Genomic DNA, 22,990 nt, shown 5'->3' with positions numbered 1-22,990 from the left:
CACCCCCAATATCCAGCAAGAGACACCCCCAATATCCAGCAAGAGACACCCCCAATATCCAGCAAGAGACATCCCCAATATCCAGCAAGAGACATCCTTAATATCCAGCAAGAGACATCCCCAATATCCAGCAAGAGACATTTACCATATCCAGCAAGAGACAGCCCCATATCCATGCAGCATTATTAGACATCCCCAATATCCAGCAAGAGACATCCTTGATATCCAGCAAGAGACATCACCGATATCCAGCAAGGGACATCCCCGATATCCAGCAAGAGACATCCTTGATATCCAGCAAGAGACATCCTCCATATCCAGCAAGAGACATCCTCGATATCCAGCAAGAGACAGTTCTATATCCAGCTAGAAACAGTGCCATGTCCAGCAAGAGACATCCTCAATATCCAGCAAGAGACATCCTCGATATCCAGCAAGAGACATCCTCGATATCCAGCAAGAGACATCCCCAATATCCAGCTAGAGGCAACCCCCATATCCAGCTAGAGGCAACCCCCATATCCAGTAAGAAATAGCCCCATATCTAGCAAGAGACAGCCCCAGTATCCAGCAAGAAACAGTCCCGTATCCAGCAAGAAACATCCCAAATATCCAGTAAGAGACAGTCCCATATCCAGCAAAGAGACATCCCCTAAATCCAGGCAGCATTATTAGACATCCCCATATCCTGGCAGCAACATTAATAGATAGCCCCTATATTCATCCGGCAGCAACACTGACAAATAAACAATTACTGAAAGCAATGTACTTAGTCTCCTCAAGCAGTGAGTAGTCAGTAGTCTCAGGACAGGACAGGACATCGCAGAGCAGCTCATCCATGGGGCTACCACTAGCACCAAGAAAGGAACATCCAGTCTGCTTCAGGGAGAAGCGGTGTACAGGTATATCACTCTCTTAAAGCTGCAGATGGTTCCAGGAACTGTGTCAGCTTATGCGGCCATCAGCTGACTGTGGAGGGTATGACAGTGGGCAGTATGTACAGGAGAGGAGTGTGGAGGGTATGACAGTGGGCAGTATGTACAGGAGAGGAGTGTGGGAGGTATGACAGTCGGCAGTATGTACAGGAGAGGAGTGCGGAGGGCGTGACAGTGGGCAGTATGTACAGGAGAGGAGTGTGGGAGGTATGACAGTGGGCAGTATGTACAGGAGAGGAGTGTGGAGGGTATGATAGTGGGCAGTATGTACAGGAGAGGAGTCTATAAGGTATGACAGTGGGAAGTATATACAGGAGAGGAGTATGGAGATATGACCGTGGGCAGTATGTACAGGAGAGGAGTGTGGGAGGTATGACAGTGGGCAATATGTACAGGAGAGTAGTGCGGAGGGTATGATAATGGGCATGTTATAGCTGAATGTGGTTACGTACTTTGTCACCTTAGCTAGTGACTCCGCCCCGGAATGACACACAAGTCAGAGGGCATGGCAGCCATCTTGGGTAGTCAGTGAGAGTGCGTATAGACAGTAATAGAAGAGAATGAACAATGCTGTATTCCTTTGATGATACTTATAAACCTGATTGTGAAGTAAGAGTGCAGCAATAAAGGAATGGTACATCCAGCAACAAAGGCCTCATCTTTCAGCTGACAGAAAGTATAACAGGACAGTATGTACAGGAGAGGAGTGTGGAGGGTATGACAGTGGGCAGTTTGTGGGGAAGCAGTGTGGAGTATGCTGGGTAATAAATGCAGGAACAATGTGGAGGGTATGAGGGGAGTTAGTATGGACAGAAGAGGAATGAGCAGTGTATGCAAATGGAGAAACAGAAAAAGGGCGCACCGATCAAGTGCATTATCATTTAAAATATTGATTGAAGAAACAAAGTATCATACTCACAATAGACATAAAAACACAGGCATTTCAAACTGAACAAGATGTATGATCCAAACAACATCTGAGTCCATACGATGGAACCCTGGATGACCAACTGGCTAACGCGTTTCGAGGGCACTACCTCTTCCTCAGAGCCAACCTGGCTATAGCAGCCATTGTTTCAGACACTCAGTTCCTCATAAAAAACCCTTTCACGCACACTGCAGGCATTTGGTTGGAGTGTGGGTGGGGTTGGGCAGACAAAAATGGAAGGCAGAGTGTGGGATTTGACAGGTGGTGGAGTGAGGGAGGAGCTGGGAAAGCAATATTAACAGGACGGGGTACTGAGCACTTGCAGCCTTACTCCCGAGCAAGTTGGCTCCCCAGGTCTTAGGCAGAGTCCTGCTATTTGCCCTTAAAAATTACTGAGGGAGTCAAAGCAGCCACTTCCATTTTCTGCACCTCCGACAAGTGATAAAAAGTGCCACGGCTCCTTAAGCCGGCCATACACGGGTCGAATTCCGAAAGAATTTTCTGATTTTCGAAAGACCATCGAATTTGAGTAATTGGGCGTGTTGGAAATTTTTGGAAAAACGAATTAATTTCTAATCAATGATGGAAGAATTGTGTGACAAATGTAATTTAAAAAGAAATGAGCATGAGCTGTGACCTGAAAAGACAAGAAAATTCTTGGCCACAAATTCTTTTCTGTAGCATCATGAGGTTAAATTAAAGGCTCGGTTGTTCGATTTTCGAAATCAATGGCGGTACCATTGGGTTACAAAACGCACAAAAGTTCTGATTTTCTAAAGAAAATTTATTCAGAATTCAACCCATGTATGGCCTGCATAACTCCTCCGGGGCCCCACTAGTTGGCAGCACGCGCTTATGGTAACACCAGCCCTGGTGTCACCCCTCTGGCAGGTGTCACCCGGTTGCGGTCCGCACACTGTTGGCACCCCATGCATCTATAAATGTGTGCACCAAACTACAGGGTGCAGCAGCACCCTGTGGTTTGGTGTGGCACGTTTTTGGAAGAATCAGGGACTTCTTTCCTGTGTAGCTTGTGCATAGGGCAGCTCATTGTAATGAATGTGCTGCTCTACACATGACGCATGAAAAACACGCTCTGTAGTTTCGGGGTTTTTTTGTAATGTGCACTCAGTCCTCCACTCACACCAATGGAAACACCCTGGACCTCGTTTTCTCCCATCTCTGCACCCTCCACAACTTCACAAACACCCCTTTCCCTCTCTCTGACCACAACCTCATTATGTTCTCTGTCTCCCCGTCCTAAAACGCTTCCTCCCCCAAACGTCAAACCATCAACAGCCGTAACCTCCGCAACCTGAACCTGGCCCCTCTCCATTCTGCAGCTGACCATCTGTACGACAGTATCCTTCCACTGTCATGCCCTGACCTGGCCACTACTGCGTAGACTCCTTAGCACCCCTAACCACACGTAGCATTAGACCCCGACCGCATCAACCCTGGCAGAACGACCACACTAAAAATCTTAAACGACGCAGGCGTGCGCTAGAGCGATTATGGCGCAAAACCAGATCGCCTCGAGTGTTCTCCCTCTACAAATCCGCCTTCCTCACCTATACCTCCTCCCTCCATGCCGCCAAACAAGCCTACTTCGTAACCTCATCAACACCCTCTCCACCTGTCCTCACCGGCTCTTCTCCACTTTCAACTCCCTACTCTCTCCCCACCAGCCCCACCCAGTACCTCACTCACTGCCCACGAGATTGCCAATCACTTCCAAAATAAGATCGATGCAATCCGTAAGGACATCACCAATGCTCAACCTACCTTCCCACTTAACCTCCCTCCCACCATAACCCCACCAACTCTCCCCTCCTCTGACCTCGCAACTGCCCCACCTCCCACCACACCTAACGTCCCGCACACTATAACCTCCCCAACACTCCGCTCCTTCAGCCTTGCTACCACTGAGGAGGTCACTAAGGTCTTCTCAGAAGCCCGCCTCACCACTTGTCCCCTTGACCCTGTTGCCACACAACTCCTCCGGTCACCCTCCTCCTCCATCCTACGCTCCCTCACCCACACCTTCAATCTCTCTCTCTCTCTACTGGCGCATTCCCCTCCCCCCTAAAGCATGCGCACATCACCCCCATACTCATAAAACCCTCCCTGGACCCCACCGACCTGAACAACCTTAGACCCATCTCCCTGCTGCCATTTACTTCCAAGCTCCTTGAGTGCTTAGTCTACAATCGCCTATGCGCCCACCTCACTGACAACACCTCCTCGATCCAATACAGTCTGGCTTCCGACCCTACACTCCACCGAAACTGCTCTACTCAAAATCACTAATGACCTGCTAACCGCCAAAGCTAATGGCCACTACTCAGTCCTCTTACTCCTCGACCTTTCCGCGGCCTTCGACACAGTCGACCACCCCCTCCTCCTTAACAAATTACACTCCCTCGGCATCAGAGACTCCGCTCTCTCCTGGCTCTCCTCCTATCTATCCCAACGCTCCTTCAGCGTTACCTATAACGCTACCACCACCCCCTCTCTCCCCCTCTCTGTTGGGGTCCCCCAAGGCTTGGTCCTCGGGCCCCTTCTCTTCTCCATCTACACCTCCTCCCTCGGCAAACTGATACATTCCCAAGGCTTCAACTATCACCTCTACGCCGATGACATGCAAATTTACCTCTCCACCCCTTGCCTCACCCCTTCAGTCTCCTTCCGTATCACCCACCTACTGAACGACATATCAGACTGGATGTCGCTCCATTTCCTCAAATTGAACCCTTCCAAAACCGAGCTCCTGATTTTCCCCCCACCCCGTGCCCCCCTCCCCCCCACCCTCTCCATCATGACCAACAATGCCACCATCAGTCCCACCCCACAAGCCAAAGTCCTAGGTGTCACTCTAGACTCAAACCTGTCCTTCCAACCCCATGTCCAATTGTTGGCAAACTCATACAGGCTCCACCTCCGCAACATCTCCAAAATACGTTCGTTCCTAACCCCAGACACTACTAAACTACTCGTTCACTCCCTTATTATCTCACGTCTGGACTACTTCAACTCCCTTCTCACCGGCCTACCTCGTTGCAGACTATCCGCGCTTAGGTCTATCCTGAACTCAGCGGCCAGACTCATCCACCTTACCAACTGCTCCACATCTGCCACCCCCCTCTGTCATTCCCTCCACTGGCTCCCGATTGCCCAACGCATAAAATTCAAACTACTAACACAGACATACAAAGCCATTCATAACGCTGCCCCAAACTACCTCACCGACCTGATACCCAAATACCACCCTACCCGTAATCTTCTCTCCTCACAAGCCCTACTTTCTAGCTCCCTGGTCTCCACCTCCCACGCCCAACTGCAGGACTTCTCCAGGACTTCCCCCATTCTCTGGAACTCACTACCCCAATCCATCAGACTGTCACCTACCCTCCTCACCTTTAGGCGCACCCTGAAAACCCATCTCTTCAGGGAAGCCTACCCCGCCCTCACCTAACAGCCGATCTCCTCCTACCACTCCATCCCCCACAGCCACTTCCTCCTGTACCACTATCCCCTCCCTCCTAGATTGTAAGCTCGAAAGAGCAGGGCCCTTGACCCACTCGTGTATTGTATTGTTACTGTATTGTCTCATGTACTGTCCCCCACTATAATGTACAGCGCTGAGCAAACCTTTTAGCGCTATATAAATACTGTATAATAATAATAATAATAATGTGTACATAATTTGTTTGTGTTTTTTGTAGGGTTTTTTTTTGTAATGTGTAAATAATTTTTTTTGTTATTGTAAAGATATTTTTTTGAAAGATTAAGAAAACATTTTGAGGGAAAAATAAGACACGCTTGCGCTTGGTTGCACCTGTATGTGTTCTCTATATAATTAATGTTCATACAATTGTGCTTGTGTGCAAATAACTCCACTCTGTTTAACTAAAGATTTTAAGTCTGTATCTACTCAGAGTCAGTGTTTAGTGTATGTGCTCAATTTACACTCTTCACTGTACAGAGTTTGGATAACACAGGGTTAAATGGCATGGCCATAAATGAACTTCAGCTTATCTGGACATACTGAGTGCCTTGGGGATTCCTGCTTGAGAAAGGTATGTAAATGGTGGGGATTTTTCTGACCCTTCTCATGTTCTGAAAACATTCCTCCTGTGTTTTTTTTTTTTTTTTTAATTTAAATATTTATTTGTTTTCAAATATAGCAATATAAATATCTCCAACACAAGATGTAATAAAATACAACATAACAAATTTCTTCTAAAAACACTTATTGCATATCATTTTCTCCCCTTAACCCCCATCCCTCAACCCCCCCCCCCCTCCCTCCCTCCCCTCTTCAATAAACCCCTGACATCTGTCCGATTCCCATCTTTATTCTTATTTATGGAGTAGCTTCTTTCTTCTTTGCTCTAAATTCCTCCCATTTCTTCCATTTTGTATAATAAACCTCCATCTTATCCTCCTGTATATAATACAGTTTCTCCATTCTAACAATCTGGTCCACTCTGGCTATCCAGTCATCTACCTCCGGTGCCTCTACTTTACGCCAGAACCTAGGTATCAACCCTTTAGCTGCATTTAAGTAGCACTCTATACCCATATTCTTAAATGTTTTCATTGATATTTCTGTGATATAAAAAAGGCATATCTCAGGGTCCAAACCAATCTCAATTTCAGTGATATTCCTAATTTGATTTATAACCTTCCTCCAGTAAACTTGTATTTTTGGGCATCCCCACCACACGTGATACATTGTGCCCTCCTCTCCACATTCTCGCCAACACCCAGATTGTTTCTCACCACTCATTTTGTGTTCTACTATCGGAGTGATATACCACCTACTTAAACATTTATAGTTCAACTCCACCTCCCGCATACTAACATTTCCATGTACCATTCTATATATTTTTCTTTGTGTATGTTCCTCCCACTCCACCCCCAAATCTCTTTCTCATCTTTCTATATATCTTAATTTTACCTTACTATCTAAATCAGTGAGAATTTTATATGTTTTAGCAGTGTTGTGTTTCCCATCACCTCGCACTTCAAAAAATTTCTCAAATAAATTCCAATCCTTTCTAATTCTAAGGGGCTTCGTCAGTTTCCCCACGAATTGTTTTAATTGATTATACCTCCATATATCTATTTTAGTGAAAATCCCTCCCTCTTCCCTTTTCAAATCCTCTAGTGTTCTTAAGTTTACCCCCTCCATTACGTCTCTCAACTGAGCATCCTCTTTCTTAATCCATTTACCCGTAATTTCCTCTTTACCTGGGGGGAAAAACTCTGAATTTCTTAATGGCATTAACAATGAGTTGAAATCCCAATTCCTCTGTTTGTGCAATCTATCCCATTCTTTCAAAACAGTCCTAGTGAATGGACTTGTGCTCTCAGCTAATTCTCTAAACTGTGTTGATACCCAAACAATCCCACTCAAATCTTTCCCACTAAGTGTATTTTCTATTGTAACCCAATTTTTACTCTTTATATTATGTTTCCAGTCAAAAATTCTTGATAGGATCACTGCTCTATATCTTTTGAGATCCGGCAGTCCCACCCCCCCTTTTCTTTATTTCTACTTAGCACTTCATATGATACTCTAGGTTTTTTATTTTTCCATATATATCTTGTTACTATTTGTTTAATTGTTCTAAAGTATGTCTCTGGGAGTTTAATGGGAATCATTTGGAGTTTATACAAAACCTTAGGGAGAATTACCATTTTTATTAGGTTAATACGACCTAGCCACAAAGGATTTCCTCCGATTCTCTTCAATTCCTCCCTAACCTCATTTAGCAATGGTATATAATTTGCTTTATAAAGATTTTTCTGTGAAGAAGTAAGTTTTACTCCCAAATATTTTATTTCTCTATCTTTCCATATAAAGGGGAACTCTCTCTGTATTGTTTCTTTTTCACTCTTTGGAAGGTTTATATTTAATATCTCTGTTTTACTCGAATTAATTTTTAGGTTTGCCAATTCCCCATATTCCTTCAATGTTTTCATTAGGTTAGGAAGCGTTATCCTGGGGTTACTAATATAGAACAATAGGTCATCCGCAAATGCAGCGACTTTATGCTCTATCTTTCCTACATTAATTCCCTTTATATCTATATTTTTCCTGATTGTTAATAACAAGGGTTCCAATGATAAGACAAACAACAATGGGGATAATGGGCAACCCTGTCTAGTTCCATTTGTCATTAAAAAAGACTCTGATCTCTCTCCATTTACCATTATCATCGCGGACGGTCCTTCATACAGTCTTCCAATCCATCTCCTCATCCTGTTACCCAGTCCCAAGGCCTCTAGCGTATCCATCATAAAACTCCAATTGACCCTGTCAAACGCCTTCTCCGCATCTATTGAGAGCAACAGTACTGGATTTTTTCCCATTCGACTTTTCTGAATAAGCATCAGGGATCTCAACCCATTATCTCGACCCTCCCTTCCTCTAACGAAACCCACCTGATCCCCGTGTATCCATTCTGGCATCAGATCCTTCAACCTATTTGCTAAAACCTTTGCATACAACTTCGTATCTGTGTTCAGCAATGATATCGGTCTATAACTTGAGCACTGGGAGATATCTTTACCTTCCTTATGTATCAAAACCACCTGGGCTGTAGGGATTCCTGTCTCATCTCCATCTCTCCTCCCAACGCGTCCATATACCTCTTTAATTTAGGTAATAGTAAGTCACCATATTTCTTATAGTATCTCACGGTATATCCATCTGGGCCCGGACTTTTCCCCGATTTAAAGCTTTTTAATGCTATTTTTAGTTCTTCCAGTGAGATTTCAGATTCTAAGGAGTTTAATAAATCTTCGCTTACTTTTGGTAATCCTGCTTTTCTTAGATATTCTCTTCTCCTCCTTTACCTTTTTGTTCTTATCTATAGGGTCGTTGGGGGCAATATTATATAGTTTACTATAATAATCCTTGAAAACTTTTGCAATTTCTTTAGTTGAGTGGACTAATTCTCCTTTGAAATTTTTTATTTTATCTATATAATTTCTATTTTTTTTCTTCCTCAGTGTTCTCATCAAATATTTACCCGGTCTATCTCCCCATCTATATCTTTCTCCCATGATTTTATGAAAAATTCTCGTTTTTTCATCCTCCAATACTTTCTCTAATTCTTCCCTCTTTTTTTTCATTTTTTCTTCTATCTCTTTCGTTATATTATTTTTATGTAGGAGTTCCAACTCAGCTATTTCCTTTAGAAGCTCACTAATCCTTTCTCTCCTTTCCCTTTTTTTCTTAGCCCCAATCGCAATTAGGATTCCTTTGATGTATACTTTGTGCGCCTCCCACACTGTAGCTCTTGACACATCTCCCGTTTCATTCTCCTCAAAAAATCTCCCTATCTCCTCCCTGATTTTCCGTTCAGTATCTTGATCCATGAGAAGTGCCTCGTTCAGCCTCCATGTCAGTCCTCCCGCCAAACTCCCTCCCCATCTTAATTTTAATACAACGGGGGCATGATCCGAGAGGGTCATTACTTCTATCTTAACACTAGACAGATCTTCGATGAGACGATGATCTATCAATATATAATCTAATCTGGAGTATGTTTTATGGATATTAGAATAAAAGGTATAATCTCTATTTCTGTTATTTACTATTCTCCAGCTATCCACCAGTTGGCTCTCTCTCATCACCTCCTTCAAAAATTTCATCGACTTATTTCCCTCTCTCAGCACTGTAGAAGTTGTGTCTATATGTGCATCCATACATAGGTTGAAGTCTCCGGCCACTATTAAATATCCCTTAGAAAAATCCATCAATTTCTTCAGAACCCCTTTCAAAAACATCTCTGGTTTCCTATTAGGGCAATATATATTTGCTAGCGTACACTCAATATCTTGCAATTTACCTTTCAAAAATAGAAACCTCCCGTCCGGATCGGTATTCCTATCTTCTAATTCAAACCTAACATTTTTTGCAAATCCTATAGCCACCCCCTTCGCTCTCTTAATTGGAGAATCTGCATAATACCACACCGGATGGTATCTAGATTTCAATTCAAGATTTTTTTTTAACTCGAGGTGCGTTTCTTGCAAGAATACCACTGAGGCCGCTCTATGCTGTAGTTCTCTAAGTAACCTAAATCTTTTACTTGGACAGTTCAGCCCATTTACATTATGAGTTATGAACTGTATTTCCTCCATATTTTGTTTATTTGTCATCTTTCTATTTTACCATCTCCTTTCTTCTTCCATTTCCCTCTATCTCTCCTTTCATGCCAGATGTCAGTTTTAAAGAACCCCTCTCCCCCCTCCCCTTCCAATTCCCTCCCTCCCTTCCGCTTTAGGCCTATGGCTTGCCTTCCCCCCTCTACCTCCCTCCCTCCCACCCACTTTAGGCTTGTAGTTTGCCTATAAATCTGTTGAGGATCTAAACCCTCCATAGATTTTATACCTTGGGGTTGAGCTCCTCCCATGAACGGCCTCTCCCACCTCCCACCTCCCCAGATGCCCCTTGTCTATTTCATAAACTCAAGATGATTCCACTAAGATGTACTTCATTCGAGCGAACAGGAAATAGGAAGAGCGAGAAGAAAAAAAGGAGGAAGGAAAAAAAAAAAATCTTTCCTCCTCTATCTTTCTCTCCTAATTAACTGCCAGTCTTCCTTTACTCTATCCCCTCTATCTCCTGCCTCCTCCTCCCAGCCAGAAATTTCTATTATTTGCAAATCAAGTCTATCACAAAAGTCCCTTAAATCCTCAGGAAATCTCAAGTAGGCTGTAACTCCGTTCTTCCATCCGATTAGACACTCAGGAATACCCCATCTATAGTGCACTTTTTGTTTTTTCAATTGCTCTAACAGGGGTTTCAAAGATCTTCTTCTCCTTAGTGTCTCTGTTGTCAAATCTGCAAATATCTGTATATTTACTTCTCCATATTTAATATTTGATCTTCCCTTAATCTTTCTCCATATCTCTTCCTTATCACACATCTTTTGGAATTGGACAATTATGTCTCTGGGTTTCTTTTCACCATTTCCATGTTGAATCCTTCCAATTCTAAAAACCTCTTCCAGATTCACCTGTTCTATTTCTGGTCTCTCTCTTATGGAGTTTAGTATTTTACAGATAAAGTCTCTCATTTCCGCTCCCTTCACGGATTCCGGAATACCTTTTACCCTAAAGTTCTTCCTTCTCTCCCTGTTTTCCTGTATTTCCATTCTATACAACAGTCTTTTTTGCTCTTTCTTAATATCTTTTGTCCTTTTTTCTAAGTCAGAGATAGATTGGGCGTGATTTTTAATTCTTTCCTCTGTCTCCTCCATCCGCAATAACACTTGCCCTAAATTACTCTGTATGATTGTCAGTTCTTGTTTTATTGTTTTTTCTAGACTTTTGAACATATCTGCCATCTCTTTCTTATTTGGTACTTGTAGTTCACTTTCCAGATTTTTCCTTTCCACATTCTCTAATATTTGTTGACTATTATGCTTTGTTCCCAGGGAGAGTCTCGGGCTAGCTTCCAAGCTTGTTTCCAGCTCACTTTTATCACCGATATCTTGAGATCTTTCTGGGGTCACATTACCTTGAGATGTATATTTTTTTATCGTGCCTACTTGGGACCCCTTTAGCCCACTACTTTTAGCGTTTTTATTCTTCATCTCTTCTGTGGTTTTATTCAGTTAAATACAGGAACCACCTTGGTTTAACAGCTTCAGACCAGGTACCTAGATTTCAACACGTGCTTAATTATCCACTTTCCCACTATGCGCTCCTTCTTCTTCCAGGGCTGCTAGTTTCACTTATACTCATCTTCCCCAGGGAGTCTACCCCACTTTAAACATACAGTCACCATATAATCACAATTTGTTTGGTCGTGCTGCTCACACTCACCCTCTGGTTGCTTTTCTTCTGGTGAGGCAGTCCCAAACCACCAGCTGCTAACTTCAGCTTCCAATTACTCTCTTCAGGGGGACTCCTCTGGTTCTTCTTCCTCAGCCCCTACTCCCCTGTGTATAGACTCAACACACACTGGGAGCGGGCCATCCATTGATCGAGTGTCTTCTCCTGTATGTCTGCAAGGGGGGAGCGAGAGGGGGGAGCGAACCGGCGTCCTCACTCTCACTGCAGATGCCGGCCGGCTTTCTCCCCTTCCCAGTAATGCTCTGCGGTTTCCCACTTGTCAGCTCCGTGGGTCTCCGCTCTCTCAGCTGCCCCGCACTTCCGTCCGGACCTCCTGCAGCAAGCCCCGTCTCCCAGCACACCCTCCACTCTCCGCTCCCGGGCCGCCGGTCCCGCTCCAGAGCCGTCGCTCGTGGGTAAGTCCCCGGGTCAATCCTGCACAGGCATCCGGGATGGTAGAGGTGATTCAGAGAGCACCCGCTCCGTGCTCTCCTCTCCTCCTGTGTTCTTACCTGACAGGTTGAGAGAGAGAGCTTTAGTAAATCTTTTCTCCTTCTAAAAGTAGACAGTCGCGCCCATTCGTTGACAAGGTGCTTTAGTAAATCAACCCCAATGGGTTCAATAAAAGAGCCTTTGTACATGGACATAGAAGTGATGTCCTAGAAGGTCCTGATATAGATATGATCTAGTCAGGGTAAACCCACAACCCTTCACAAGGGTCAGGGAGACAATCCCTTCTTTAGAGATTGTAAAATCAATAAGAAATGTGTTGTGGATACGAGTAGAAAAGAAAAAATTGAAATTGACAATACTGAAGAAGGATAGAAAGGGGAAAAAAGGGGGGAGGGGAAGGGAAGGGGGGAGAGAAAAAAAAGGAGATGGAGAAGTAAAGGGAAAGGGAAGGACGAAGAAAATTCTGCGCAGTCTCGAGAGCCCCTGAATTATAGTGCAACTCCGGGTCATGGAATATCGATCTCAATCTGTTAGTTAAAATAGTAGATCAAGTTGGGGGAGTACATGAAATAAGTCCACATGGTCCTTGTTAAATTATAAGCCTCCAACTTGCCATTTTCCTAGGAGACCATCTGCTGTAAGTGACATAAGGAGTCCATCTCACAAGCCCAGTCAAGTAGAGAGGGGGTGTCTAATTTTCACCAGTTTCTGGAGATAACCGTATGTGCTGCAGTTAAGAGGAAGAGTAAGCCCCTATTATTTCGATTGTAGGAACCCGGCAGCATAGATAACAAGGTGATTATTGTGGTGTTGGGAATTCGGTCCCCTACCAATGTTTAGTACAATTGGAGAATTTTATCCCAAAAGGGTGTGATTTATAGGGTATGGGCAGTACGAGGGTTGTTGGTTTGAATCCCGGCCACAGCACCACCTGCCTAGAGTTTGCATGTTCTCCCTGTGCCTGCATGGGTTTCCTCCCACACTCCAAAAGACATGCTGGTAGGTCAACTGGATGCTGTCTAAATTGGCCCTAGTATGTGTATGTATGAAATAAGTTAGGGACCTTAAATTATACGCCCCTTGAGGGTTAGGGACTGATATATATGTAAAGCACTGCATAAATTGATATATAAGTACCTGAAATAAATTAAGGAGCATGTTACAATTAGGTAATATAATATGTTTGATGATGAAAATTAACATGTTTCTAACACTTTTCAATTTAGCAATGAGAAAAGTAAAGATTTTGAATTGACACCAATAGTGTCATAGCCCTTTTTTCAGCTGTCAGCAGGTAGAGTTTTTTGAACTATTTTGTTTCAGCAAAAAAAGACTGGGAGTACAATTCTTCACATATTTTGGAAGATTTGCTGGACTGAGTGAACTGAACAATCCTTTTTCACCCCAGGGTGGTGTACACACTGATGCTGCTCTGCAAGAACAAGTGACACAAATTGAAATTTAGCCTAGGTTCACACCTAATGCAATTTCAAAGTAGTTAGATTTGGTCACATCTAAAGCGTGACTTCAAAGTAGCGCTGATATAGACACAGGTGTGATTTCAGTGCCATTTGCCTTATAATATATGACAGTTAAATTGTACTGAAGTTGTAAAAAGTAATGCAGGAACTATTTTTCAAATCGCTCTTCTTGAAATCGCACCTATTAAGACCGTGCCATAGAAATACATCAGATTTACACATACACATTTTTGTTTATATTTAATCTTGGGGTTATACTGCCATCTGCATGAGAATTGGACGATTGGAAAAAAATTTTATGCCACTCCAGGATAACCGATCCTACTGCCAACCTTCGCTTAGCTTTTTGCATCAGAGTCCTGGGTCTGATGTTAGCCTCCTTGAAGCTAGTGCCAATCGCCCAGTTTCACTCCAGACCCTGGTCTGTCCCTAGGGTTGGTGTCACCCGGTGTGATAACACTTAACACCTGTGTACACTGGGGAAAATAGCTAATTATTATGGGATCTTCAAGCTGTATCCTGCAATCCAAACCCATTTTTTAGTTCCCCAAGAATAGTGCTGCGCTGCCCCTTAGTGACCCAAAAAAATACACTAATAATAAACATCCTCCTGAGCATCAAACCCAATATGTAATAGAATAAATCTGTGAAACAAATTAAGTCAATAGTAAATAACAAAAAAAAAACTAGCTGAGCCACTAAATCCAAATGATAAGTGAAACATATATCAAAAATAAACCAAATTCAAGTAGCAATAAACACCTGGCCGAGCTGTAATAAACACCCAACTGACCTAAAGCATAAAGTGCGAAAATCAACAAAATCAATATTAAATGATTGTAAAACAAATGACCGGCTGAACAATTAGCCCCCCAGTGAAATAAATATGTGATGAATCAAGTAAACGTTCAGCTGGGCTAGATACTCGAGCAGAGCAGAGCGTGCACGAGCAGAGCGTGACGTCATTCGTACCGCCGGAGCCACGAGGAGGCTCGGCGGACATCTTTACTAGAGTCAGTATTGCTACCTTCCTAATCCTGATTTTAACCTTTATGGGTCTGGATCTGCATGCTACCCTGTATTTTATGCTGAGGCAAATAAATTTTCTTAAACATACTACACTATCTCTGGCACCTGTGTTTTTTCTGGGGCTCCTTTGTGGAGCTGTTACCCCCACAGAGAAGGTGCCTGTACCATTCAGAGGAGAGAGTTTCACCACCAGTGTGGAGTGCCTGATTGACCTTAAAGGGGACCTCAGGATCCGGTTTTGAGTCTTCGGTGACCCACCGTGAGAGGGATGCCTGCCATCTGAACTTTGGAGGATCTGACATCTGGAATGATTATTCCTACATGCGCATAACCCATGCGTTTCTGGTGAGTGCGCATTGCTATTATTTGAGGCCGCAAGAGCTTTGGAAGTTTGCACCCTTTTATAAGAAACCACGGATAATAATACACTGACTTCTGACTGTTTTCAGTTTAATTTCTTTAGCGCTGCACCATACTACCCTTGTATATATTTATATATTCTGTTATTTATGTGGTTTATTTAGGATTGCCAGTTTTGGTATTATATCACATATTTGACCTTCTTAACCTCCCTGTCAGGAATTTTGTACCAAAAGCGGTACCATTTTTTTGCATGGAAATTTGGTGTTATGTATTGTAGGCCTGCAATTCTTAGTAATTACTTACTTAATAAATACTCATAAAAAATAATAATATTAAATTTAATTCAATAATATAATCAAACCAAAAACATTGATATTTGAAATATAGCGCCAAGTTCGCACATCACTGAGCAAAGTCGCAAAATCGTTTTCAGTGTCTGATGACGAATTTCCTCCATGAATCATTATCACTCAATTCTGCAAGTGGTTCTAATTTACTATCGCTGTTCTCTAGCTGGTTTAAAACCGATTTTGACCTAAAGGGACGCTTTTTGGACGCCGTGGACTTTTCTAAATTCCAGGCAGAAAGAACAGTCAAAATGCAGGCAGGGCACAGGACAAAGCAGTAGGGACAAAATGTATGTGAAATGCTTTGATACAGGAATGTTTTGCTATGAAATAATCGTTTTAAAAAAAATTTCATTTTTTTTAAATTTTCCACTGGTTCTGGCGCCCGTACGTCCCGACGTCACAGGGACCGGAACACGGAAGCCAGATGCCGGCATCGGCCGGAGGAGATGGCCAGGGACGCTGCAGGGGACGCATCGCGGGAGCGAAGGACAAGGTAAGCGCTGTAGGGAATCCCTGAGCAACGCCGCATGGTAATCCCGAATGTAGCTCGGGGTTACCGCTTTTGGTACTGAAATTCTACCCCGAGCTACACTCGGGAATACCGCCAGGGAGGTTAATGGATCATCTGAATAATCTTTATTGATTCAGGATGAATTTTGACAGTCATAGCCTAGCGTCCTGCCACATAATGTTTGCTTTTTTTTATACATTAGAGTGGTTGGTCCTCACAAAAATGGCTGCTGCTGTTCTGTATTAGTTTGTAATTTTTTTGTCTCTTGGCGTAACACTTAGGACGGAAGCTTGAGACGTCTATTCTGGTGCGTGCAGGAGCCGCCATCTGTGATCACCCTGTTGTTCCCTTACATGCTTGCAATATGTTTTGTGAACCTTGTATCTGAGTGGAATTTTTTATACATTTTTATGATAATAAAACCTTACTACACTACGAGGAGTTCCTTGTTCCTTATCTTTTGAGCACCTGTCCATCGGAGTGGGGATGTAAAGAATTGTTCCTGAGAGTGCCTAGAGAGACCTGTGGAAGCAAAGGATCCAGTGGGATTAATATTGAGCACATGCTGACCTATATTTTCTATGGGTTAGCTGTTAAGGTGAGCGTGCATCCCTGAAAGAGGAGGAGCACGATAGATTTGCAGACCTGTTGAAGTTACTGGTGCATTACTTTAAATGTTGGAGGAAAGAAACTGTTATATCTCTTTTGCACTGCATTTTGCACTTTATTGAGTGTTATCTATCATTCACCATTTATCAGTTTTTTGTATATTCAATAGAGCTGTTTATCTTTTTTTTTTATTTTAAATATGCACTTTTTGTGAATATCTAGCCCGGTTGAACATTTACTTGATTCATCACATATTTGTTCCACTGGGGAGCTAATTGCTCAGCCAGGCATTTGTTTTACAATCATTTAATATTGTTTTTGTTGATTTTCACACTTTATGCTTTAGGTCAGCTGGGTGTTTATTACAGCTCAGCCAAGTATTTACTGCTATTGTGATTGTGTTTTATTTCTGATACATATGTTATACATAGTTTACTGTGTTTGTTTATTTTTCACTTTATTATTCAGCACAGCCGGATGTTTATTATAGGCTGGTCAGGTGTTTATTGCTACTTGATTTTGATTTATTTTTGATATTTGTTTCACTTATCATTTGGATTTAGTTGCTCAAACAGTTTTTTTTTATTTACTATTAACTTTATTTGTTTCACAGATTTATTCTTTTACACATTGGGTTTAATGGTCAGGAGGGTGTTTTTTTATTAGTGTATTTTTTGGGTCACTAGGGGGCAGCACAGCACTATTCTTGGGGAGTTTTATTGATGTGGGAACACATTCAGGTGCTTGCAGCGGCTTATCATTTATTTGTGGCAGCGCACGAGTATTATATCCTTGTTTTTATTTTAGTTACTGACAAATTGTGTGATCCACTTGTGTGCCCTAAAAGCTTGTGTTTAGTAGTTTTATGTACACTAAATATACACACACAGTTTAACTGTTTCTAAAAGGCTAATTGCAAAGATGAAATGCAATTTGCCGAGGCAAACAATGAAGCTGTGTTACATTTCATTGCCATTGACATGACTATTACACTTACCTAAATCACTAGGGAGGGTGGGACACTGTGGCAGTGATGCTTGAGCTTCTATGTAAAATCTTGTTCCCAATTCATTTGACAAGTTGTCTGTTTCATTTTTAATGTATTCTAAAGAGAAAAACAAAATATCAGCACATTATTATTAATAATTTTAGTATGTTTGGAATACACCAAAGGCTTTATTCAAGCTATTATTTCTCATACTAGGCATCAAATCTTACTACTAGTACTACTAATCAATTAAGTTGTATTTGTTGCGATTTTCATTAACCCCTCAATACTGGACACTTTCACCCACTTTCTGCTCAGGCCAACATTCCGATTTCAGACACTTTGAATGACAATTACTCAGTCATACAACAATGTGCCAAAATACAATTTTTAAAATTGTTTGTGAGACAGTAAAGCTTTCTTGTGGTGGTATTTAGTCACCACTGGGTTTTATATTTTTTTGCTATATACATTTTGGAAAAAAGAATGTTTTTCTTTCTGTTATAAAATTTTGCAAATAAGTAATTTTTCTTCGTAAACTTAGACCAAAATTTAAACCGCTAAATTTATTTGGTAAAAAATAACCCAAATCAGTGTATAATATGTAATCTGTGTGAAAGTTATAGAGTCTACAAGCTATGGTACTTTTATTTAAAAATTGATTATTCCTGATGTACTGAATGCCTCATCTCTCATCAGTCTCATTTCTTGAGACTCTGAAGTGCCAGGACAGTACAAATACCCCCCAAATGAACCTTTTTTGGAAAGAGGACACCCCGAGGGAGTTAGTAAGAGGCATGATGAGTTTTTTGAAGTTATACATTTTTTCCACAATTCTTTGGAAAATGAAGAAAAATAAAATGTGTTTTGTTTCCCACAAAATTATTAGGTTATTTTTCACACACAGCATAGGCATACTTGCAATTACACCATAAAACACATTCTGATGCTCCTCCCAAGTAAGGGATACCACATGTGTGAAACATTTTTCACAGCCTAGCCACAGAGGGGCTCAGAACCTAAGAAGCAACTTTCAAGGAGCATAGATTACACATACTGTAAATTACGCATCTGATTTCCCGGCTACCTATCACATTTTTGAAGGCTCTAAAGCACCAGGACAATGGAAATGCCCATAAAATGACCACATTTTGCAAGGCAAACACCCCAACGTATTTTCTATGAGCCATAATGTCTTTTTAGAATGTAATTTTTTTCCCAGATTTTTTTTGGAAAATGTGGAAAGAAAACATATTTTGTATACAGAGTTGTCAATTTAGATGTTTCTAACACACACCATGGACATACCAGTAATTACAACCCCATAATACACTCTGCTACTCCTCCTACATATGGCAATACCACCTGTGTAAGACTTTTTTACAGCCTAACGACATAGAGAGGCCCAAGATCCAAAAATCACCTTCAGATGTTCCAGGGGGATAAATTACACATCTAATTTCCTGACTACCTATCACATTTTTGAAGTTCCTGGAGCACCTGGACAATGGAAACACCCACAAAATTACCTCATTTTGAAAGCGAACACCCAAATGTATTTTCTTTAAGACTTTTTTTAACAAAAGGTTGTCAGTTTATAAGATATTTCTAACACACTCCATGGACGTACCAAGAATTACACCCCAAAATACATTCTGCTACTCTGATACTCTTAAAAGTATGGGCATACCACATATGTAAGACCTTTTCAATCTCTGAGCAGATTTTGTTCCCAACATTTCCACCTGTGTAACACGAAAATCAACCAACACTGTATAGAAAACAATGTACTGTAAGAGTGGTCAGTGAATATAGCATAGTGTAGCTTCAGCAGTTAAAAGCCACACAAGCCTAACCTACTGATCCCAATAGCATGATCATATGTTAAATGACCTGGAAGTACAGGAGACTGAACAAAGGGTAAACAAAAGATTACCTGTGGTTTTAGCAAGTGCAGTTGTCTGTAGAGGAAAAGTGGGACTGGTGTCTCACAGGAGCATAGCTAGTGGAAAGTGTAGATGGGTCAGTATTGGTGCCAGGCAGAGACGTGAGCAGCAAACAGGCAAAATGTTGGTCCAGGTAGTAGACAGAGGTGTGGTCAGCATCTGCCAAAGGAATGATCCAGGCAGTAGGCAGAGACATGGGCAGCACAGTCAAAGGATTGGTCCAAGCAGCAGGCAGGAACGTGGTCCATAAACAGGCCAGGGTCAGTTCAGGCGGCAGGCAGAAGCATGGTTGCTTAACAGGTCAGGGTCAGATGGCAGCAGGCAGAAACATCAGGCTTTGGCCGGGGACAGGTAAGACCTGGAAACGGGCAGAGGCTTCTTCCCACCCAAAGCTTTTGAAGCCCCAGGGTCAGTTCAGGCAGCAGGCAGAGGCATGATCAGATGAGGCAATAGACACAGCACAGAGGACATTAGAAACAGTGAAATGGTAGGCTATCAGAAATATGTTCACCATACCTTCAGTAATATTTTAGTTAAGTGTGGTAAACTTGGAAGCAGTCTCCTACGTGTAGCACTAACCCCGAAGGAGTCACTTGTATGTTGCATCGGTTTCCCCGTACTTCGCCCCGCAGCTAGGCACAGTGTATTTCTTCTGCCAAATACACACACACACATTTCCGCTCGTTGTCTTTAATGTCTAGTCTAGGGAATATTTTGTTTTGGAGTTTATTGCAAAACTGAAGCTAGGGATAGGGAATTATAGTAGGATACTCCAAAATCAGAACTATTCATTCAGAACTATTAAAATACCGCATGAGTTATTTTATCATGCGGTATTTTACTAGTGAAAAGCATGCATCATGTTTCAGCTGTCAGCGTTGTTCCCACTGACAGCTGATTGTAAAAGAAAGAATTGCCGGCAATTAAAAAATTTTAAAAAACCGGCATGGGGTCCCCCCTCCCATCCATACCAAGCCCTTTGGGTCTGGAATGAATTTTGAGGGGAAGCCCCATGCCAGAATTGCAGCCTGGCAGGTCAGGAAAGGGGGGGGGGGTGAGTGAGTGTGAGTGCCCCTCCCCTCCTGAACCATACCAGGCCATATGCCCTCAACAGGGGGGTGCTTTGGGGCAGGGGGGGGCAAGGGCCTCTTCCCAACAAATAATGAATAATGGGGATTAGAGGTTCATATATAAAATACTGTATCACCCAATAAATGGCTTCCATCCAGTAGCCAAAAATATGCAGACAAAAGAAGTTGTGAAAAGAGATTCACAGGAAAGCGGCTACATTTTGGACAGAATGCGATACTCAGAAAAATTTCCAAAAATTATGCTTTATTAAACATTGTTAGTAGACAATAGGGTAATTACCCCGGTTCACCATCACCTCAGTATGAGATAATACTCACAGACCTAAAACCACATAAAAACCACATCAAGACCGGTCTAGATATGAATGTGCTGCAAAAACAATGACAAAAACCTTGTCTAAAGCATTTGCAGCATCACCACATTGGTTACACTACCAGTAGGAGGTATATCAAAAAATTGTACCATAAGGTATATATTATTATTATGACAAGCTATGCAAAATGGCTAATACAGTCACCATATGAAAGAGACATGACCCTTAGCCTAAACAAGGCAGTGTGGGTAAAAAATTATTATTATGGAGGAATAGAGCCCCAGTAATATCTATATGGACTCATACAATACAGCCCTTTGGGAGCACAAGTGAGTGAGACGCATCTACCCTTGGCAAATGCAAATAATGGCAAAATTTCTTATATATGAAGGAGTCCCTGTTGATGTCCTTGATGGAGTAATTGATGTAGGTAGCAGAACCCTGCTTTACATGGTTTCTTCACCACAACGTGTGGACTATAAACCACTGTAATACACGTGATGGAATAAGGCCTGGTAGGTCTTCCGTTTGTTGTAAAATATAATGGGTGCCTTGCACCTAGATGATACATCATAGTGTTCCCATCCTGGAATAAGACAAACAATAAATGGACAGTCAATCTGGGTACTCCTACTTTGATGTATATAGAAAGTAACAAGAAACCTTCTTCGTTAGCCTTGTAACAGTCCACTCACCAGCTGTGCCATGGGTGATATATAATGGAGATGTCCTCCGTATTTGCTGCCGTATTGATCCAAGGAACACCCGCTTACAGCAGCCGATATCTCACGGGCTTCGCTCTCTCCTTGGCGCCTGTACAGCCTTGCATAGCTCATGGCATGTGAAGATGGACGCCTCCTTGCTGGTCGGCGTGCATAGCGTCAATGCACATGACCGGAAGTGACGTATCTGACGTATGACGTCAACGCGTTTCACCGATGGGCGTATCTCACTCAGCTTCGTCAGGACCAAATGGGTTGTGGGTGTGGGGGGCTTATTGGAATCTGGAACCACTACCCATTCACAAAAACAAAGCTGTAGTGTGAAAAAAGACAGGAGACTATCTTTGACAAGTCCTTTATTAAAAGAAGCAAAATAAAAGAATGTCCCCCAAAGCAGATCCAACGTCAATCACGATGCCCGCCGCTCTGTTCCTGATGGTGGCCCCCAGCCATCTGTCTCTGAACTGATATGACAGTTCTTAAATATGTAAGGATCGGGGCCACCCGGTGACATCACCCGTGTGACCCCGCCCCGTGTGACATCATCGACTGGGGCATGCTGGTCACTGACATCACACGGGGCGGGGGCACATACGTGATGGCCCCACCCCTTACATATTTAAGAACTGTCAAATCAACTCAGAGGCAGATGGCCGGGGGCCAGTGTTGGGAGCGGATCCTTTTTTTTTTCTTCTCTTTTGGAGTGGCGGCGCCAGCAGACATTGTGATTGACGTTGGATCTACTTCGGGGGACATTCTTTTATTTTCCTTCTTTTAATAAAGGACTTGTCAAAGAATGTCTCCTGTCTTTTTTCACACTACAGAATTTTTTTTGTGAATGGGTAGCGGTACCATGTACCCCATACTCATTCACATGGGGGGGGCTGGGATATGGGTGCCCCCTTGCTAAAGGGGGCTTCCAGATTCCAATAAGCCCCCTGCCCACAGACCCTCACAAACACATCCCCCTCCTCCCAAAAGCACCCCCCCATGTTGAAAGCATGTGGCCTGGTATGGTTCAGGAGGGGGGGGCTCGCACTTGCCTCCCCCCTTTCCTGACCTGCTGGGCTACGTGCTCGGATAGGGGTCTAGTATGGATTTTGGGGGGGAACCCCACGCCATTTAAAAAAGAAAATTTTGGCGTTGGGCTTCCCCTCAAAATCCATGCCAGACCCAAAGGCTTGGTATGAATGGAAGGGGGGGACACCACTCCATTTTTTTATTATTTTTTAATTGCCGGCAATTCTGTCTTTTACACTTAGCTGTCAGTGGGGAATCCCGCTGACAGCTGAAACATTACCGTATGGTTTTCACTACTAAAATACCACATGACTTGAAAAATTACGTGATATTTTATTAGCCTTTTTTAGTAAATTTACTATTTTTCAGTGCATTTTGGGCAATCTGCATTC

General features: G+C 42.6%; 1 protein-coding gene across 1 annotated transcript in view; it reads right to left on the bottom strand.

Moving 5' to 3' along the window:
* The window catches only part of LOC149468502 (beta-1,4-galactosyltransferase 1-like), a 170,677-nt gene that overhangs the window by 111,112 nt on the left and 36,575 nt on the right, over nucleotides 1–22,990 (bottom strand). The window contains exon 2 of the mRNA XM_089670016.1: nucleotides 17,515–17,622. Within this exon, the coding sequence (XP_089526142.1) occupies nucleotides 17,515–17,622 (108 nt within the window). The remainder of the gene's footprint in view (nucleotides 1–17,514; nucleotides 17,623–22,990) is intronic.

Source organism: Staurois parvus, unplaced genomic scaffold, assembly GCF_062004578.1.
Source record: "Staurois parvus isolate SC_StPar_1 unplaced genomic scaffold, SC_StPar_1.0 ptg000086l, whole genome shotgun sequence".
Lineage (NCBI taxonomy): Eukaryota > Metazoa > Chordata > Amphibia > Anura > Ranidae > Staurois > Staurois parvus.
The sequence above is the reverse complement of the archived record's forward strand: the minus strand, read 5'-3'. Positions and strand labels throughout refer to the sequence as shown.